Source organism: Dromiciops gliroides, chromosome 4 (genome assembly GCF_019393635.1).
Source record: "Dromiciops gliroides isolate mDroGli1 chromosome 4, mDroGli1.pri, whole genome shotgun sequence".
In the NCBI taxonomy this organism is placed as follows: domain Eukaryota; kingdom Metazoa; phylum Chordata; class Mammalia; order Microbiotheria; family Microbiotheriidae; genus Dromiciops; species Dromiciops gliroides.
The window spans coordinates 2,581,862-2,599,668 of record NC_057864.1 but is presented as its reverse complement, the minus strand read 5'-3'; the positions used below and the strand labels follow the sequence as shown (position 1 = coordinate 2,599,668).

Below are 17,807 nucleotides of genomic sequence, written 5' to 3'. Positions count from 1 at the left end.
GGATCAAGGACACACACCTAAGACAGTAGAAATGATAGCCAGCTTCTAGTTAGATGGGAAATGAGGCTTTAGTTTATGTGTTTGCCTCTCTCTAATGATCTGTTGTATACTTGAACTGGATTAGCAATCTGATGCAAGAAGGGGTTTGTTTTGCCTCTTTTATCCTCACATTATTTGGCCTTGATAATCTAGCGTTAACATACTCTCCCCTTTTACCAAGGATACCCTAAAGGCCAATGGCCAATTACATTAACCAAGCTTGTGAGCAAGAATGACATTTGGAAAGTTGCCTCTCACCCTCCCAGCTAAAATATCCTGCCCCCCACCCCCCCCACCCCCACACAAAGCCACAAGCTCCATGAGGACAACAGCGATGACTAACAGTACATTTTGGTCCTTGACCGCCATGGAGGTGAACAATGGATTTCATTTTCATGCAAGACTTAAGACTGGTGGGGAACATTAAAAATGGTCCTGTGCTGGGTAGATCAGTATTTCGTTTTTCATTTTTTTTTTCTTTTTTTGCTTTATTTTTGCTTCTTTGTTTTTGTGGGGCAATGAGGGTTAAGTGACTTGCCCAGGGTCACACAGCTAGTAAATGTCAGTGTCTGAAGCTGAATTTGAACTCAGGTCCTCCTGAATTCAGGGCTGGTGCTTTATCCACTGTGCCACCTAGCTGCCCCCAGTATTTCATTTTTCTTATCAGAGGCACAAGTAACTATGTTAAATGAATTCTTATCCCAGATTTTAGAATATGAAAGTGTTCATGTATTCAATACTCTTCCTCAAAGAGTAACTGATTTTAAGGCAACATAAAGGGACTAGGTTGAGGGAAGTTACAGGGGCCAACAAAACTCATCCAGTAGTTGGGAAAGGAAAAGCCAGAGGCAGAAATCAAGAAGTACTGAATCACTGGAATAAGGCAATGTATAATTCTTGCCAGAAAGCAGAGTCGGAAACTTTGAACTTAGGTGGGAGCATCCCTCAGGAAATCCGATAATGAAGAGAACTCCTGCACATCTAATATTGCAGGCACACAGATTCTCTAAGTATACTGGGAATTTAGTGATAGGAAACTGTGAGATTTAAAATTGGATATTAGATCATAAATCTCCCCTACTTAACTTTTCCCTTAATTTATCTCCCAGACTAGTAAATGGAAGAAGCTTCTGGTTTTCTAGATAGAGCCTTTATTGTATATAAGGTGTTGTTGATTAGAAGGATAGGAAAATAGAAATACAGTACAAATCGTCTTAAATCTAGGCTTAGTCTATATTCCTTATAAAAACTCACCAAACCGAAAAGGCCACCTTTGGAGTGAGTCAGACCGTCTGTGCCGCGCCCCCAGGAGTCCCGCCAAGCCGGCAAAAAGGCTACTCTCGTTCTCTCCACCCCGGAAGTAAAAAAAAAACCCGGCAGGCAGTCTGACATGCGCAGCAGGCGGACTGTTCATCTCCTCCCCAAAAGGGTGGTCCTTGAAAAACTGGCGTCTTTCAGCTATCCTAACCGACTGTTAAAAACTTTCATATTTTACCACATTTCCCCCCTTTGCTTCCTCAAGAAACGGAATGTTTCCTTGATGGAACAGTAAAAAGAATATAATAACTTTTGCTGACTAATAATATGCGAACAACAATACAGAAAAGGAAGAGAGGAAAGTTTTGTCCAGAGGGGCGATTTTTTTTTCTTTCCTCATGAACTGACGCTTTGACATTAGTCTTGCAAAGGGAGAGCCTCTGCAGAGAGTACATGTTACAGATAGTATATAACAGAAAGGAGATAGTAAAAGCTAATAAAGCAAAACAGTTCATATAAAGTCTCTGAGTTCTCTTGTCTTCTTGAAGTGGTAAGATGTCATCAGGAGGAAACTGGATTCTGGTCTGGAAAACTGGATTCTGGTCTGGAAAACTGGATTCTGGACTCTGGCCTGGAAAGCTGGATTTCTTCTTTAACTGTTTGAATTGCTGTATTTACATGCGCAGCAGGCGGACTGTACCCGGCAGGCAGTCTGACATGCCCAGCAGGCAGACTGTTCATCTCCTCCCCAAAAGGGTGGTCCTTGAAAAACTGGCGTCTTTCAGTTATCCTAACTGACTGTTAAAAACTTTCATATTTTACCACAAAGCCAAATCATGGCATTTCTTTTTTTTTTTTTTGTGAGGCAATTGGGGTTAAGTGACTTGCCTAGGGTCACACAGCTAGTGTTAAGTGTCTGAGGCCTGATTTGAACTCAGGTCCTCCTGACTCCAGGGCCGGTGCTCTATCCACTGTGCCACCTAGCTGCCCCTATCATGGCATTTCTAAAGTAGGAAGAGGGGCAATAAGGCATTCAATTCTGTATCAGGCATTTGCATAGCAATCCTCCCCATACATATTGTTTATGTAAAATGAGAGGAGCAGGGTATCATTCAGATATCTGGCTTTGCTACTGTTTTTGCCAAAGTGGTCTATTGATAAACCCCACCACTATTGAAGATTTAGATGCTTTTGTCAAGAAGAGCTAGACAGCTAAATTTAGATCCAACAAGCCCATACATTTCAGTTTCACCAACAGCCTTCTGAGCCCAAGGAAAAAACAATGATCTCCCAAAAGCATTTCTGTAAGTGAGTACAAGGTAAGTAGAGGAAAACATGGGTTCAAACATAGTGGGGCAGATGAGAATAGTGATTAAGGGGAAAAAAAAAGGATGGTTTCCTCCATTTCTGGGGAAGGTGAGGAAGAATAAGTATGCAATGGGTAGCAATAGCAAAAGTGGGCATTTTTGCCAGTTCCAGAGTGACAGTGCTTAGTGACTTTTCTCCTGCTTAAAGAAGAAGTCTCAACCAAGGATTCTATGCAATAGTCCAAGAAAATCAGGCAGACTAATGGCTCTATCTCCAGCTCTCAGGCAGAGGATAAAGATAGCAAAAAATGCCTGGGTGGCTAAAAATAAAAGTTGGCCTAGGAGAGTGGGAAGGATGGAGAGGGCAAAATTTTACAGGAACATTTATTATCTAATCTGATTAGTCATGAACTACCTGGATTAACTCAGCATTAAGCTTCAAGTTTCTAGAGTTTTCATCAATCTTCAGTAAGGAAAAAAAAAAGTGGTGGGACAAAATCAGCCTCGAGATTTTGACCAGTGTCAACAGAACAGTTGAAATATAAATGAGCCAAACCTTGTGGTTATTAGAGTGATGAGCTCCGTAGCCAGGAACCCTTGAAGAACTTCACAGGTTACAGTGTCATTTATCTAGTCCACTCTTTGAGCACAATCACTTGAACCAGAAAAGAACCACCAATGAGAATCAGAATAACTACACTCAAATGGGAAAACAAATATTCAAAGGAGCACCTGAATAATGATGAGTGATACCTGTCTTCTCAAGCCCTCTTAACTGGGTAACTAATGAGTTTGTTCCTTCCTATACCTCACCATAGCCAGATCCCAAAATTCTTCAGAGAACTGGGATACTGTCCAGGGCATAGCACTAAGCTCCATAATAATAATTAGGCAGTAGCTACAATACCGATCCAGTGTCAGACTTTTCTAGAGATAGTTTATTTTTGGTGGCAGCTCTCTCAAATCATAGAAAGAAATCTATAGCTACACGAAGCCTCACTACATACTTTATTTTTGCAGGAAAGGATGCTTGAGTGACTCCAAAGAGACAAAGCCATCGAGGCATAATGGATAGAGAGCCAGCCTTCAAAATAGAAGACCCAAGTTCAAATCCCACATCTGATATAAAAATTGAGACATTGGGCAAGTCAATTGACTTCCCAGACAATCAGGCATCTCTACAGATACGTAGTTGTAAAGAATGCATCAAACTACATTGGCAGAGGAAGTTTCCTCACTTTGGCACCCAGTAAGAAATATCATAGATCCAGTCCCTATGACTATCCCTAGCTAACAAGGCTAGGGATATGGTTATTTAACCATCTCTTCCAACAACTCACAAGGCAGCAAGTTTAACAAAAAAAGTGCTTATGATGCCACATGGGATATTAACCATAATAAACATATTGCTTTTCTTTAATACTGAAGAGCCAGTCTTGCCATAAGACTTCACAGTTCAAGGTTCAACTCATACTTATTGAGTGTAACCCTAGAATCTAATCACAATCCTTCAGTGCTGACAGGTAACACTATGACTAGAAACTTAGGAAAGGGACCTATGTAAATAAGTCAAGAGTTCTCACTAGGAGCTGCCTACATCAATGGAATAAGTCTAGTTTAAAACATTACTTCAATGCCTTATCTTGGTATGGATACTTCAAGTTTCTGAAGGGATGTAATGAAACATTAACAGAAATTCTACCAAGTCAGGAAAGCTTTCTGAGGAAGAACATGGAGATTTCTTGTCCATCCATCTCCTCAGCACCAGTCTAGCTAAGTTCAGAAAGACTCACTACAAAGTTGAACACAGATGGTGAGCACGGAAGGATTATTTTCTTAGGAACCACATATCTTGCTCAATCTACTCAGTCAGATTAGAGTTGGACCATATTCGTATGAACCATTTTGTGTTCAAGCCAATATCCTTTCCTCTCCTCCTTTGCTTTTTTCTTGGCCCTGTCCTTGTTGTAAGAAGAAAGAAGCATAACAAATTTATAGTAGTTCCATTGAAAGACACGATAGTTACATCAGCTCCTTCTGTATAACCACTGGCAACAGATAGAGTAAGCCCAGGTCATCTGTGTAATCCCCTTGTTATTGGGATGACAAGAGGCACCATGTAGGAGGGAGCTATTCATGCTGAAGCTTGTCATAATATGAGCAAGAACTAATAGAAAGAAGGCTAATATCCAGTATTAGTTATGAGTACAGCCAATGATAAGGTTAGAATCACTGGGGGAATCACAAAAGGACTGCCAGGAGAAAGTCTGGAAAGACAAGATCTCAGAGTGGACTAGGTGCCACTTGTCTTTGCTTCCTTTCTGAAGGGGTGGTGGGGAATTAGTTTTACATAATTGTTAGAAAACATTGAGATAAAGGCCCTCATAGCAAGAGGCAGGTTCTTCTGCCGTTGATCATTTGAGAGATGAGTGACCCACATACCTCTGATGGTTGTTAGCAGATGGACATGGAAGACTACAACTTTAGACAGTTTCTTTATGTACTTCTGACAAATTGGGGCTAGGAAGCCTCACAGCCTGCAACATCCCTAGGAGAGATTCCAGCAGTTCAGAAGAAGTGAGTGGAAATTTCAAGATAATTTTTTATTTAAGTCTGTCCAGTCTGCTTGCAAGAGGGTGATAGCTCTGCAAAGAAGACTGATAAGCCACGATCATGACAGCTTTTGCTGTCATGTCAAATGTTTGTGAAGCTCAGTCATGAGTCCTAGAAGCACTATCAATTAGCAGATCTGGACTAGTGGTAAGTCACCCATCAGGGTTTATTTGAGCAAAGCACAGAATACCAAGTGAAGCATTTTAAAGAGAACAAGGACTTTTCTGGTTCCCACCAGGGTGTCCAATTGTGAGAAAATGGGTAGTTGTCTCCTCTCAATAAGGATATAACAGTCAATCATACCCCTCCTGACCTGCTTGTAGGACAAAGGTCTCAGACCTTTTCCTCTCCCTCCAGCAAGCAAAAAATCACATGATTCTAGGAGCCGAGAGCTGGTCTCAATTAGATTCAACTGGTCTCAATTAGGTCAATAATTAGGGTTGGGAATACTGCATTTTGATTAGCCAGTCTTTGCTGGTAAATTGTAACCCTTGAGTAATCAAGTAGTGATGAAAAAGGGGAGAGTCTATTTGTGCTAGGGACTAGGGGATAAAATGCTGCCTTCGAGCCTCCATTCTGGGCTCCCATTAGCTGCACACTAGGTTGCCTCCTCATGAGGAGGAAATAAAAGAACCTTTGTCACATCGCTGCCGAGTTCCCGAGGATTATTGAGAAGAGGATTGATTATCTCTCACACTGACGTACTAGATGAATGTACTTCTCAATCCTAGTTTAACTCCATGATTGCTATATATTCTACCTACCACAGAATTCCCATGAGCCATTTAGGAACATGGCATTCTGCTACTTGAAGTGGCCATAAAGTTTTGAGCCTCATCTGGCATCTGAATCTTTCAATCCTAGTTAATAACAGGGTCATGCTGGTTTTTGTTTCATGATCCTACTTAATGTTTCGAGGGCATTCAGTTCAGCTAATAACAGGTTGTTAGTGCTAATGCTCCAATTCAAAGTATGATTCAGGGACTATAAGACAGAAACATGTGAAACTTGATTGAACAGATTGATTAAACAAGTAATTTCTGGTAGACTGGAGATAAAGTTCTAAAAAATTAATAAGTATTTTCTCAAAGCGGGGCTACAGTCAAATAGGCAACTTTTGAAGCAGACTCCAATAATGCTGTGTCAGGAAGCAAGCCCCTTGATTCTCATTATCCTTCAACAAAAAGAATATGAGTACATAGGACTTCTATTAGTTCCCCTAACTAGGGTTCAAGAGAGTAAAGAACATTTTAGCCATCCAGCCCTCATTGCCCCACCTGGATCCAAATAGAGACGACGGCCAAAGCCAGCTCAGCTTCCACAGAGACTTGTTTTGTAAAGTCTTATGCAAGGAAGATTGTGAGCAGTACCACTGAAGGATGTCCCTTAATGAGCTTTTAGTTTATTGCTTTAAAAAAATTAAGATTATCTCAAGACCTTTAAGAAAACAATTGTGAGGCTCAGGAAAATGTAGATTAAATATTTAGGTTTTTTATAATCAGAAATCATAGTTATATTATTTTTGTAGTCAATAACTATATAAAGGATTCTGAAGCTCAGCTGGACTCTAGTTGAAGGTTATAACCTTATTGACACTAATATTCTAATTTTCTCTTTTAATGGGTAGATAACCCTGACCATCATGTTTCTAATCCCAGTGATTCTAAACCCTTCCCTATCCCCCAGTACTTGGATCCCTTGTTGCCATTCCCTTCAAATCCCTTACTGTCCCCTTCTTTCCACGGTGTCTTCTGGAATACCTGTTCCATAGGCAAGGTGAATTGCATCTTAATTTGTTCTTCTCATTCTATCTTTTATCACTCAAACTTGGCTCCCTGTGGATCACAGCTTCCCTGGCCACTCCAACTCTGACTGTACCTTTACTCATCTCCCACCCCCAATTTATCAGTCAAGGAGTGGAGCAGGGAAGAGAGAATCAGGATTTTCCTTGCTTCCCAATCTGACCCCTATCACCATTGTCATCTCTCCTTTGTTCATGCAGTTCGAATATAGCACCCAACCAGAATCCAGGTTGCTGCTGTCTACAGACCTCCAGGTCTTCCTTCCACAAGGAATTCAATACTTGGCTCAATCTTTCTCCTCCACTCCAGCCAGGGGACTTGGACATGCATATCGACTCTCCCTCAAACCTCCCAGGAATCCCCCTCCCCGCTGTCCTCCCAGCTAAGTCAATATTGACTCATTTTACTGAAAATGACCTTAGGCCAATTTGCTCAGAGCACTGCCTTCTCCTCTCTTCCTCATCTCTTATCACCCAGATGTCTTCTGCTACTGATACCTTTACCCCTACCACATGAGGTAGCTTTTCTCCTCACCAAACTTGCTTAATGTTTGCTGAATTGGAAAAAAAAATCCAAAAGGAATTTCAGTTGAGTATTAGCTAAGCATCAATATAATGATTTATGATGGCTTTGACCAGCTAACATAGGATCAATCAAGCTCAGACTGAAGGAATCTTATAAAGCAGGTAGTCTAACTCCCACTTTTACAAAGGAATTATCTAAGACCCAAAGAAATGGATTGTTTGCCCACATTCATATATACCTGCTGGAGTGTCTGCAAAAGATGCCCCCACCAGTGTTTATCTTTTCAGAGAAGAAGGCTGAGGAGAAGCAAGTACTCATGGATGGCATCCACAAGGGCATGGAGGCTGTAGCCATCCATGGAAGCAAAGATCAAGAAGAATGGACCAAGGCCATTGAGGCATTCTGGGATGGCAAGAAAGCTGTCTTAGTGGCCACTGATGTGGCCTCCAAGGGCCTGGACTTTCCAGCCATTCAGCACGTCATGAATATAATTCTCAATCTCTTCAGGCGTATTATCGGATTGGCCAGACAGGGTGCTCTGGGAATACAGGCATTGCCACCACCTTTATCAACAAGGCTTGTGACAAGTCAGTACTTGTGGATCTCAAAGCCCTTCTGCTTGAAGCCAAGCAGAAAGTACCTCCTGTGCTGCAGGTCCTGCACTCTGGGGACGAGTCCATGCTGGACATCAGAGGAGAGAGAGGCTGCACCTTCTGTGGAGGTCTGGACCACAGCATCACAGACTGCCCCAAGCTGGAGGCCACGAAGACCAACCAAGTCAGCAACATTGGCCGGAAGGACTACCTGGCCCACGGCTCCATGGACTTCTGAGCCCCTCGCCTGGACTGTATCCAGAAGAGCAGGTGGGTTCCCATACCCCTCTAGAGGGGGCCATGGGGATTCTCCGCTGGCGCTGGCCCTGCCCTGCCCCCAGAGGACCACTGTTTTCTCCTTTTCATCTTCTCCTCTTCTAGGGGTACCACCTATTAAATTAGAAGTACTGAGCTCACGTCTATAATGTTTTAGGGCTGCAAAGCACCTTTCTCGAAATAACCCCATGAAAAGGCAGTGGGAGGGAACATTAAAAACCCCATTTTATGGAGGAGGAAACCCTGAGGCTTTTATCCTTGCAGCTGGAAATATCAGTTAGGATTTGAACCCAGGGCCCCGGCCCCATACTGCATCTCCACATTGAAGATGACTTTGTGTGCTCTGACTCTCTCCCTGGCCAGGCACAAGAGCCCCTCCCCCACCCCTACCCCTCAGGCTGAGGCAAGTACCAGTTTCAACACTTGGCCTGGGCTGTTGTACAACCCTTCCCGGTTGTGACTCCTTATTCTTCTCCCCCATAGGCTCCCTCTTGATCAGGTCCAAAACTAGGAGAAGCAGATGCACATTTCCCAAGTTGTAGGGTGGTCTACTATGTGGGTCTCCTCTTGGGCTCCTGCTTACCTGTCTCCCAGCCTCCTAAACTCTGCCCCCTCCCCCAGGGACTGGGGGGTGGAACAAGCCTAGAAAGTTGTGGGGTGAGGGGAGGCAGGTTGATTTCTGCTTTTAAGTGATGTTTCCTGTCCATTATAGTGTAACATGTCTCCCAAATCCTTCCATAAAGTTGGATGTAACAGTAAGGGTTGAAAAGTCCCAGGAGTCCCAAAAGAGGAGAGCTGGGTCCTTCTTGACTCCCCTCACTCCCACCCACTTCTTGAAGCCTCCCAGACCCAGCCTCTTTTTAAAAAGAAAACTTTATCAATAAAAATAAATTTAGAATACAACTAGTTGTCCTATGCCAACAGCTCATCATGAACCAGCTCCATTCATTTGTTAGTTTAGACATGATATTTAAGTTGCCTTCTCTTCCCCTCCAAGTGTGCAAATGAATGTCTCCCTTGGAATTTCCAAGGAAAAACTCTGAGGATGTTTTCTGGTCTAATGCACCTAGAAATACTGACCTACCATTAGTACTTGTGCTCTGAAGAAAGCTAGGATAATTAGTGATGAAAGCCCACCTTGAAGATTTAGTGGAAAGCATAAGCATCAGTTTCCAAAGTGGAGGACACAAGCCCAGTGTTTGTGAGCCTGATGTGCAAGACCAATGATGAGTCAATAACCAAGCCCTAGCTCTATGACAGAAAGGTCATCATTGTGAACAGGCTCAGTAGGCATGGAGACTCAATGAAATAACATTTCAGTTAACCCCATTGGTGCTATGGTTCTCTCTTCCCATGGCAGTCACTATTTTAATGTTAAAATACAACTCATGATTTTCCACATCATTTGGACTTTGGACAGCTCTATCTCTTTATACCTTTTACATGGCACAGGCCTTTTATTTATTGTGGAGATGGATCACATCTCTGCTACCTCCTCAGTTATGTCCGTACCCCAACCTGCAATACAAGATGCTGAGGTTGGAAAGTGGAAACAGCAATACAAGGCTAACCAGGTCTCTGTGGTCTGGGTGACTGAGGAAGCAGTCCCTCTACAACACATACACCTTCCATCTTCTGTGTGAAAGTTTCTAGCCCATTGACGGGACCTGCTCCCTCAACAACTGGGACATGTGAGAAAATAATGGGATTTGGCATATAATCAAAAGGCCTACCTGGAGATTAATCTAAACTGGTTGAATTAAGTGGAGTGGGGGAGGAGCAGGGCAGTCAATGAATTTTACACTCTTCAGAAAAGGCTCAAAGACCTTAAACTCAGAGTTCCCTCAAGGAAGGATTCACACATACACCCCCAATTGGGCAGAGTAATCTATTTAATCTATTGCTGATTAGCCTTCTTAACATTAATTAGATTGTAACCACACCTGGCTGGCCCTTAAGAAGGTATTGTTCTCTGAAGCTAAGAGCTGTGAATTCATCTGGAGACCACCTTCAAGTCCAGTGAACCAATGAATTTGGATGACGCCCACCAATCAGCTTGAAGCAGTCTGTAAGGACCGCCTCTGCTCCAGACCTATAAAAAAGGTTCCACACTCAGTTTGCAGGGGCAGTTTGTGGTTGAAGCAGGCTCTTGGTGGAGGACTTGGGGAAGGACCAGAGCAGGCTGGAACTCTAGGCTAGATAGACCTTTTAACTTTCTGAACTTGTGAATACCTGGTATGCTTTAATGAATGCTTACTGCCCAAAGACTGGTGCTAAAGCTTCTAATTTAAGGTGACCACAAATTTAGATTTTAAACATCACAGACCTAATGGGCAAAGGGTAGAAGTCCAGTCTAGCTAGCCAAAAGAATCAATTTCCACCCTGAATAGAATTCAAACTTCTTCCTATGAACTGACCTTTCTGAAGTGAGGGGTAGAGAAAGCCAATTAAAACTGGGTTCCCCCCCCCCCAAGAAATCCATTAATAATTATTTTCTCACAATAGAGTAGGAAAAAAATTGTAGAAGCCATTACAACTAAAACTTTCATTTAATATCCATGAGAATGTTCAGGCTTAGGTTGGCAAAGCCACTTTTTCAGGGTCACAGCTCTTAGGTGTTTGAAGATTGGGTGGGAATTTGAACTCCAGTCTTCTTGTTCACAAGTGGAGCACTCATTCCATCCAATCCTCCTCTCTTGGATCTTAGGCTTAGTCACTGTGTTCTCCTATTTAAGTCAGCCAATTGTTGATTGGTTGATTTTTGGATGTTAGCTGCTTTCTTAGAATCATCAGGAGCTGCAGGAGCCGGCTCTTAAGGCACCCGCAACTGCAGCCACCGAGCACCAGCCAGGAGGCTGCGCGGGAGCGCCGGGTCCCACGTCGGAAGTCTCCCTGAGCCTGGACGTGGTCAGAACAGACGGGCAGAGCTGAGCCCGGGAGGGTCCGAGCGGGGCGTGGTTTAGTTGATGTGGAGTTAACTTTTGGCTGGGGGAAATCAGACCGTAGCCCCAGCTGCTGCCGCGTTGGGTGGTTCTTGGGTTGGGGGATCCGGGGACTGCCCAGTAAGCCTGGATGGAGGGAGCAGAGCGAACCCCTTCTCCGTTCTTCATGCCGCCCACTGGGTTAGAGCCCAGCAGGATTAACAGGAAGAAAGGCGACAAGGGATTCGAGAGCCCTAGACCCTATAAACTGACCCATCAAGTGGTTTGCATCAACAGCATAAACTTCCAGAGAAAGTCTGTGGTGGGATTTGTAGAACTTACAATATTTCCTACAGTTGCACACTTGAATAGAATTAAGTTAAACAGCAAACAATGCAGAATATACAGAGTAAGGGTCAATGATTTAGAGGCAGCTTTTATTTATAATGACCCAACGCTGGAAGTTTGTCACCATGAATCAAAGCAAAGAAATCTCAACTATTTTTCCAATGCTTATGCTGCTGCAGTTACTGCTGTTGACCCAGATGCCGGAAACGGAGAACTTTGCATTAAAGTTCCGTCAGAGCTTTGGAAACATGTTAATGAGTTAAAGGTTTTGAAAGTGCACATTAAGTTTTCTTTAGATCAACCAAAAGGAGGCCTTCATTTTGTGGTACCGAATGGAGAAGCAAGCATGGCAGAGAGAGGTGCCCATGTTTTCTCGTGTGGATATCAAAATTCTACAAGATTTTGGTTTCCTTGTGTTGATTCATACTCTGAACTCTGCACATGGAAATTAGAATATACAGTGGATGCTGCAATGGTTGCAGTTTCTAATGGAGATTTAGTAGAAACTATTTATACTCATGATATGCAGAAGAAGACCTTCCATTACATGCTTACTATTCCAACAGCAGCATCAAATATTTCTCTGGCCGTTGGACCTTTTGAAATCCTTGTGGATCCTTATATGCATGAGGTGACTCATTTTTGCTTACCTCAGCTTCTTCCACTACTTAAACACACCACATCTTTTCTTCATGAAGTCTTTGAATTTTATGAAGAGATTCTTACTTGTCCTTATCCATATTCCTGTTTCAAGACTGTGTTCATAGATGAAGCCTATGTTGAAGTAGCTGCTTATGCTTCTATGAGTATTTTTAGCACAAACCTTTTGCATAGTGCTAAGATTATAGACGAGACACCTCTAACGAGAAGGTGTTTAGCACAGTCATTGGCTCAGCAATTTTTTGGATGTTTTATATCTAGAATGTCCTGGTCCGATGAGTGGGTACTGAGAGGAATTTCAGGTTATATCTATGGACTTTGGATGAAAAAAACCTTTGGTGTTAATGAGTACCACCACTGGATCAAAGAGGAGTTGGACCAAATAGTGGCATATGAACTGAAAACTGGTGGAGTTTTATTACATCCGACATTTGGTAGAGGAAAAGAGAAGGATGATCCAGCTTCACATCAACATTTTTCAATAAAGCACCCACATACTCTTTCCTGGGAGTATTATACTATGTTCCAGTGTAAAGCTCACCTTGTAATGCGGTTGATTGAAAATAGAATAAGTATGGAGTTCATGCTACAGGTTTTTAACAAACTCCTGAGTTTAGCCAGTACAGCTTCATCTCAAAAGTTCCAATCACACATGTGGAGTCAAATGTTGGTTTCCACATCTGGATTTTTAAAATGCATCTCCAACGTCTCTGGCAAAGACATCCAGCATTTAATAAAACGCTGGGTAGACCAGAGTGGGGTGGTCAAGTTTTATGGAAGTTTTGCATTCAACAGAAAACGAAATGTTCTTGAATTAGATATAAAACAAGATTATACCTCTCTTGGAACCCAGAAATATGTGGGCCCTCTTAAAGTGACAGTACAAGAGTTAGATGGATCATTTAATCATACATTGCAAATTGAAGAAAACAGTCTTAAACATGATATACCCTGCCATTCTAAAAGTAGAAGGAATAAAAAGAAAAAAATTCCATTGATGAATGGTGAAGAAGTTGACATGGATCTTTCTGCTATGGATGCAGATTCTCCTTTGCTGTGGATAAGGATAGACCCAGATATGTCAGTATTGAGGAAAGTAGAGTTTGAGCAGTCTGATTTCATGTGGCAATATCAGCTTCGCTATGAAAGAGATGTAGTTGCACAGGAAGAATCCATTTTAGCTTTGGAAAAATTTCCCACTCCAGCATCAAGACTTTCACTGACAGATATACTAGAGCAAGAACAATGTTTCTACCGAGTAAGAATGCTGGCTTGCTTTTGCCTTGCAAAGATTGCAAATTCCATGGTGAGTACATGGACAGGACCTCCTGCCATGAAGTCACTCTTTACAAGGATGTTTTGTTGCAAGACTTGTCCAAACATTGTGAAAACAAACAACTTCATGAGTTTCCAAAGCTACTTTTTACAAAAAACCATGCCAGTTGCTATGGCTCTATTGAGAGATGTTCATAATCTATGTCCCAAAGAAGTCTCAACATTTATCTTAGATCTAATCAAATATAATGATAACAGGAAAAATAAGTTTTCAGATAATTATTATCGGGCAGAAATGATAGATGCACTTGCCAACTCAGTAACGCCTGCAGTCAGTGTAAATAATGAAGTGCGAACCTTAGATAACTTAAATCCAGATGTTCGACTGATTCTTGAAGAAATCACTAGGTTCCTCAATATGGAAAAACTGCTGCCCAGTTACAGACACACCGTAACAGTCAGCTGCCTGAGAGCCATTCGGGTGCTCCAGAAGAATGGGCATGTGCCAAGTGATCCTTCTCTCTTCAAGTCTTATGCGGAATACGGTCACTTTGTAGACATTCGGATAGCAGCTTTGGAAGCAGTTGTGGATCACACCAGAGTGGATGGGAGTTATGAAGAGTTACAATGGTTGCTTAACATGATTCAGAATGATCCTGTACCCTATGTAAGGCACAAGATTTTAAACATGCTGACTAGGAATCCACCATTCACCAAGAACATGGATTCTCCCTTATGCAAGGAGGCACTGGTAGACCAACTTTGGAAACTTATGAATTCAGGGACTTCACATGATTGGAGACTAAGATGTGGTGCTGTAGATCTGTACTTCACACTCTTTGGCCTCAGCAGGCCTTCTTGTTTGCCACTACCAGAGCTTGGATTGATTCTTAATTTGAAAGAGAAGAAGGCCATGCTGAATCCTACCATTATCTCCAAGGCAGTAGTAGCAGACAGCCAAGAGTCTGTGAGCAATCTAAACAGTCATGCACAGTTAACTGGATTTCAGAATGCTGAAAATCACCTAGCCAAGGAATCATCAGCTAATTTATCAGCTCATCAGCAGGGAGTGAAGAGGAAATCTGACACACCACTGGGGTCCCCACTAGAACCTTGTCAAATATTGGAGAATGATGATAACAGTAAAGTGAAACTCAAAGTCAGATTCTCAAATTCTCAAGAGGAGGAGGAAGGTGACATGGACACCATTAATGATAGTCAATTTTTTATTTACCATCACTTGAAGATGATAGAAAGGCCATCAACTCCAGGTCTTTCAAAATTGAGGCCAGTTAGCTCCCGATCTGCTTTGATGCCTCAACATTCACCAGGCTGTGATGTCACAGCTTCTGCAAAACCTCATTGGGGTATGGATATGTCTTACAAAGGACTAGGTAAAGGACAGTCTTTGGAGAGGAGTGTGTTGTTGGTACCAACCACACCACTCTCAGTGTTCACAAAGGAGCCAAGCTCATCCAAACACAGCTACCACCACCACCACGAGCACAAGAAAAAGAAGAAAAAGTACAAACATAAACATAAACATGACAGCAAAGTGAAAGTGAAAAAGACCAGATAACTTGCTTAGATACATTGGCAGCCTACTATGTGCAGCAGGCCAGGAAGGAAAAAAAAAACAGAACAAGAAGGAACTCCTCACAAAAGCAACCTTGTTGTATATGATGGCTGACAATATTATCATGTATCATCAGAACTGTGAGAAAATGGGATTTTGCAGATACTCAAAGGCTCGCCTAGAGATTGATCTAAACTGATTGAAGTGACAGTGATTGACTTTTCTGATTAGCTTACTTCAATTTAATTAAATTGTAAGCACACCTGGCTGGCCCTTATAAAGGTATTGTTCTCAGAAGCTAAAGACTGAATTCAACTCAAGACCACCTTCAAGTCCAGTGAAGGAATGGATTTGGATGATGCCCACCAATCAGCTTGAAGCAGTCTGTGAGGACTGCCTCTGCTCCAAACCTATAAAAAGATTCCACACTCAGTTTGCAGGGGCAGTTTGTGGTTGAAGCAGCCTCATGGTGGAAGACTTGAGGAAGAGCCTGGCCAGGCTGGAACTCTAGGCTAGACAGGCCTTTACTTAACTTTCTGAACTCCACATAAATACCTGGTATGCTTTAATAAATGCTTAATACCTGAAGAGTAGTGCTTAAAAAAAGGCCAGTTTTAATGTTACATAAGGGTTTCTCTTTGTGCTATTGCAACTAGATTTTGAATTCAATAATATGGGCTTATTTTTTAAGAGTCTTATTTTTTAAAGATTGTGTTGTGTTTTAACTTATATTTGTATATGTTCTGATTTTTCAGAAAAGTAATTGTATATTTCGTTAAAAAAGGATATTATTTGAAATTGTTGCATAATTGCATATTATATTCTGAGTCAAGGTACTGTAATGATTGGAATGATGCCACCTACTGGAGACTTGCTGTGGGAAAGCTCCACCATGAGGAAAATGCCCCAGAGGCATTGTGGCTTTTCCTTGGCGTCAGGAAATGACATTTGCTCATAGGGGCTGTCTATCAAGGCTACCTGCCAATCAACTTGAGGAGCCTCCTATGGTCTGAGAGGAGGAAAGGGAGCCTGTGTGGAGGGCTCTGGGGCTTTTTGGGTTCCTGACTGGATGGTGGTGGCAGCAGAGGACTTCACAGGAAATTTGAGGAAAGATAGGAATGCCAGGCTGTTGGAATTCTGTTCTCAATCTTTTTCTTTCTATTTTCCAATAAACCCTTAAAAACCTAAACTTGTTTTATCAGTGATTTTAGTCAGTTTTCCCCAAAACTGGGGGAACAGATTAGAATACACATTTAGAATCTTAAATTACAGTTTTGCTGACCACGAAGAGGAAAACCGAACGTTCATCTTCTGATCGGGTAAGATTTCCCTCTCCTGTCCCTTTAAATTGGAAAGTACTATCAAGTATAGGCCGTTTTAAATTTCAAATGGGTCTTTTAAACATCCTAAGTACCCCTTTTCTTGCTTTACCTTCACTAATCAGACATGTTGCCAGTTTGAATTTGAATATATTTTTATTACTCTTTTTGGTTTTGTGGGTCTTTGTGGTGTGGTATGGAGAATTTGGCATGCCCTAGATAATATTAGAATAAAGATGATTCCCTGGGATTCCCCATTAGGAAAGCTACTTATGGATTGGAATGAGGGAAAACTTAGACTAAATACAACCATGACCAGAGGAGAGCTTATCAGACTGTTTTATGTGGCATGAGGAATTACAGGAAGAATGGCCCAAATATGGGTCATTTGATCCCCAAACATTGAGGCATTTGCAAAGAACCCTAAGTAGATGTCCACCTGAACATTTACATTATTGGAAAATCTGGGCCAGAGCAAGCAAACATTATCATACTAAAAATATAAGACCAAGAAAATCCAGGCCCCAGTTTACATCTGAGTCTGCCTCCCAAACTGAAACAATAAACTGGCAGAAAGACATGGCCTCCCAAACCGAAACGCCCAATAATACAACTCAATCCAAGGCCGTTCAGACTGAAAATCCAAATGACCCAACTCTTATTCCCTCGCCCTCTACTTCCTCCATGCCAAACAAACAAATAAAGAAAGAAAGAAATGATTCCCCTGTAGAGGAGACAGAGAAAGTAAAAATTTTTCCCCTTCAAGAGATCCTCGCCCATGGTCAAAAAGGTACTATACGTAAGCTCAGACAATACACACCTTTTACACCCAGGGATTTGGCTTTGTGGGGACAAAGCACTCCTAAATTTGATGAAGATCCCACAGAAGTTATCAGGCAGTTTAGAGCAATTTTTAGAGCATATCAGCCCACTTGTAATGATGTTACTGACCTTATGGAAACAATATTGTCCCCAGGAGATAGAGCAGATATAGTAGCTGCAGCAAACAGCCTGGAAGCCATGGGAAAGGTTGATATTGGGTGGCCTATTCAAGACCCTGACTGGGACCCCAATAACCCTAAGCATTTTGATATGTTGAAAGATGCAAGGGAAACATTGCTGAAGGCAATGGAATCCTGTATTAGAAAGACTGATAACTGGGCAAAAATTTATAGATACAGTTCAAGGACCTGGTGAGAGACCTAATAGATTTTATGACAGGCTGTGTAAGTATGCCAGGCAATATGGTAGACTAGACCCATTAGATAGTAGAAACACCCATATTATCTGCTCTCA

General features: G+C 42.0%; 1 protein-coding gene across 1 annotated transcript; it reads left to right on the top strand.

The window, feature by feature from the left end:
* Positions 1-11,520: 11,520 nt before the first annotated feature.
* On the top strand, positions 11,521-15,195 carry LOC122753592 (transcription initiation factor TFIID subunit 2-like). The gene has a single exon (XM_044001092.1). It carries the CDS (start codon positions 11,521-11,523, stop codon positions 15,193-15,195), a length of 3,675 nt encoding a protein of 1,224 aa, XP_043857027.1.
* The last annotated feature ends 2,612 nt before the right edge of the window (positions 15,196-17,807 follow it).

Excerpts from the sequence above, each read along its gene's own strand:
- LOC122753592 (XM_044001092.1), top strand. The coding sequence starts at position 11,521 with ATGCCGCCCACTGGGTTAGAGCCCAGCAGGATTAACAGGAAGAAAGGC.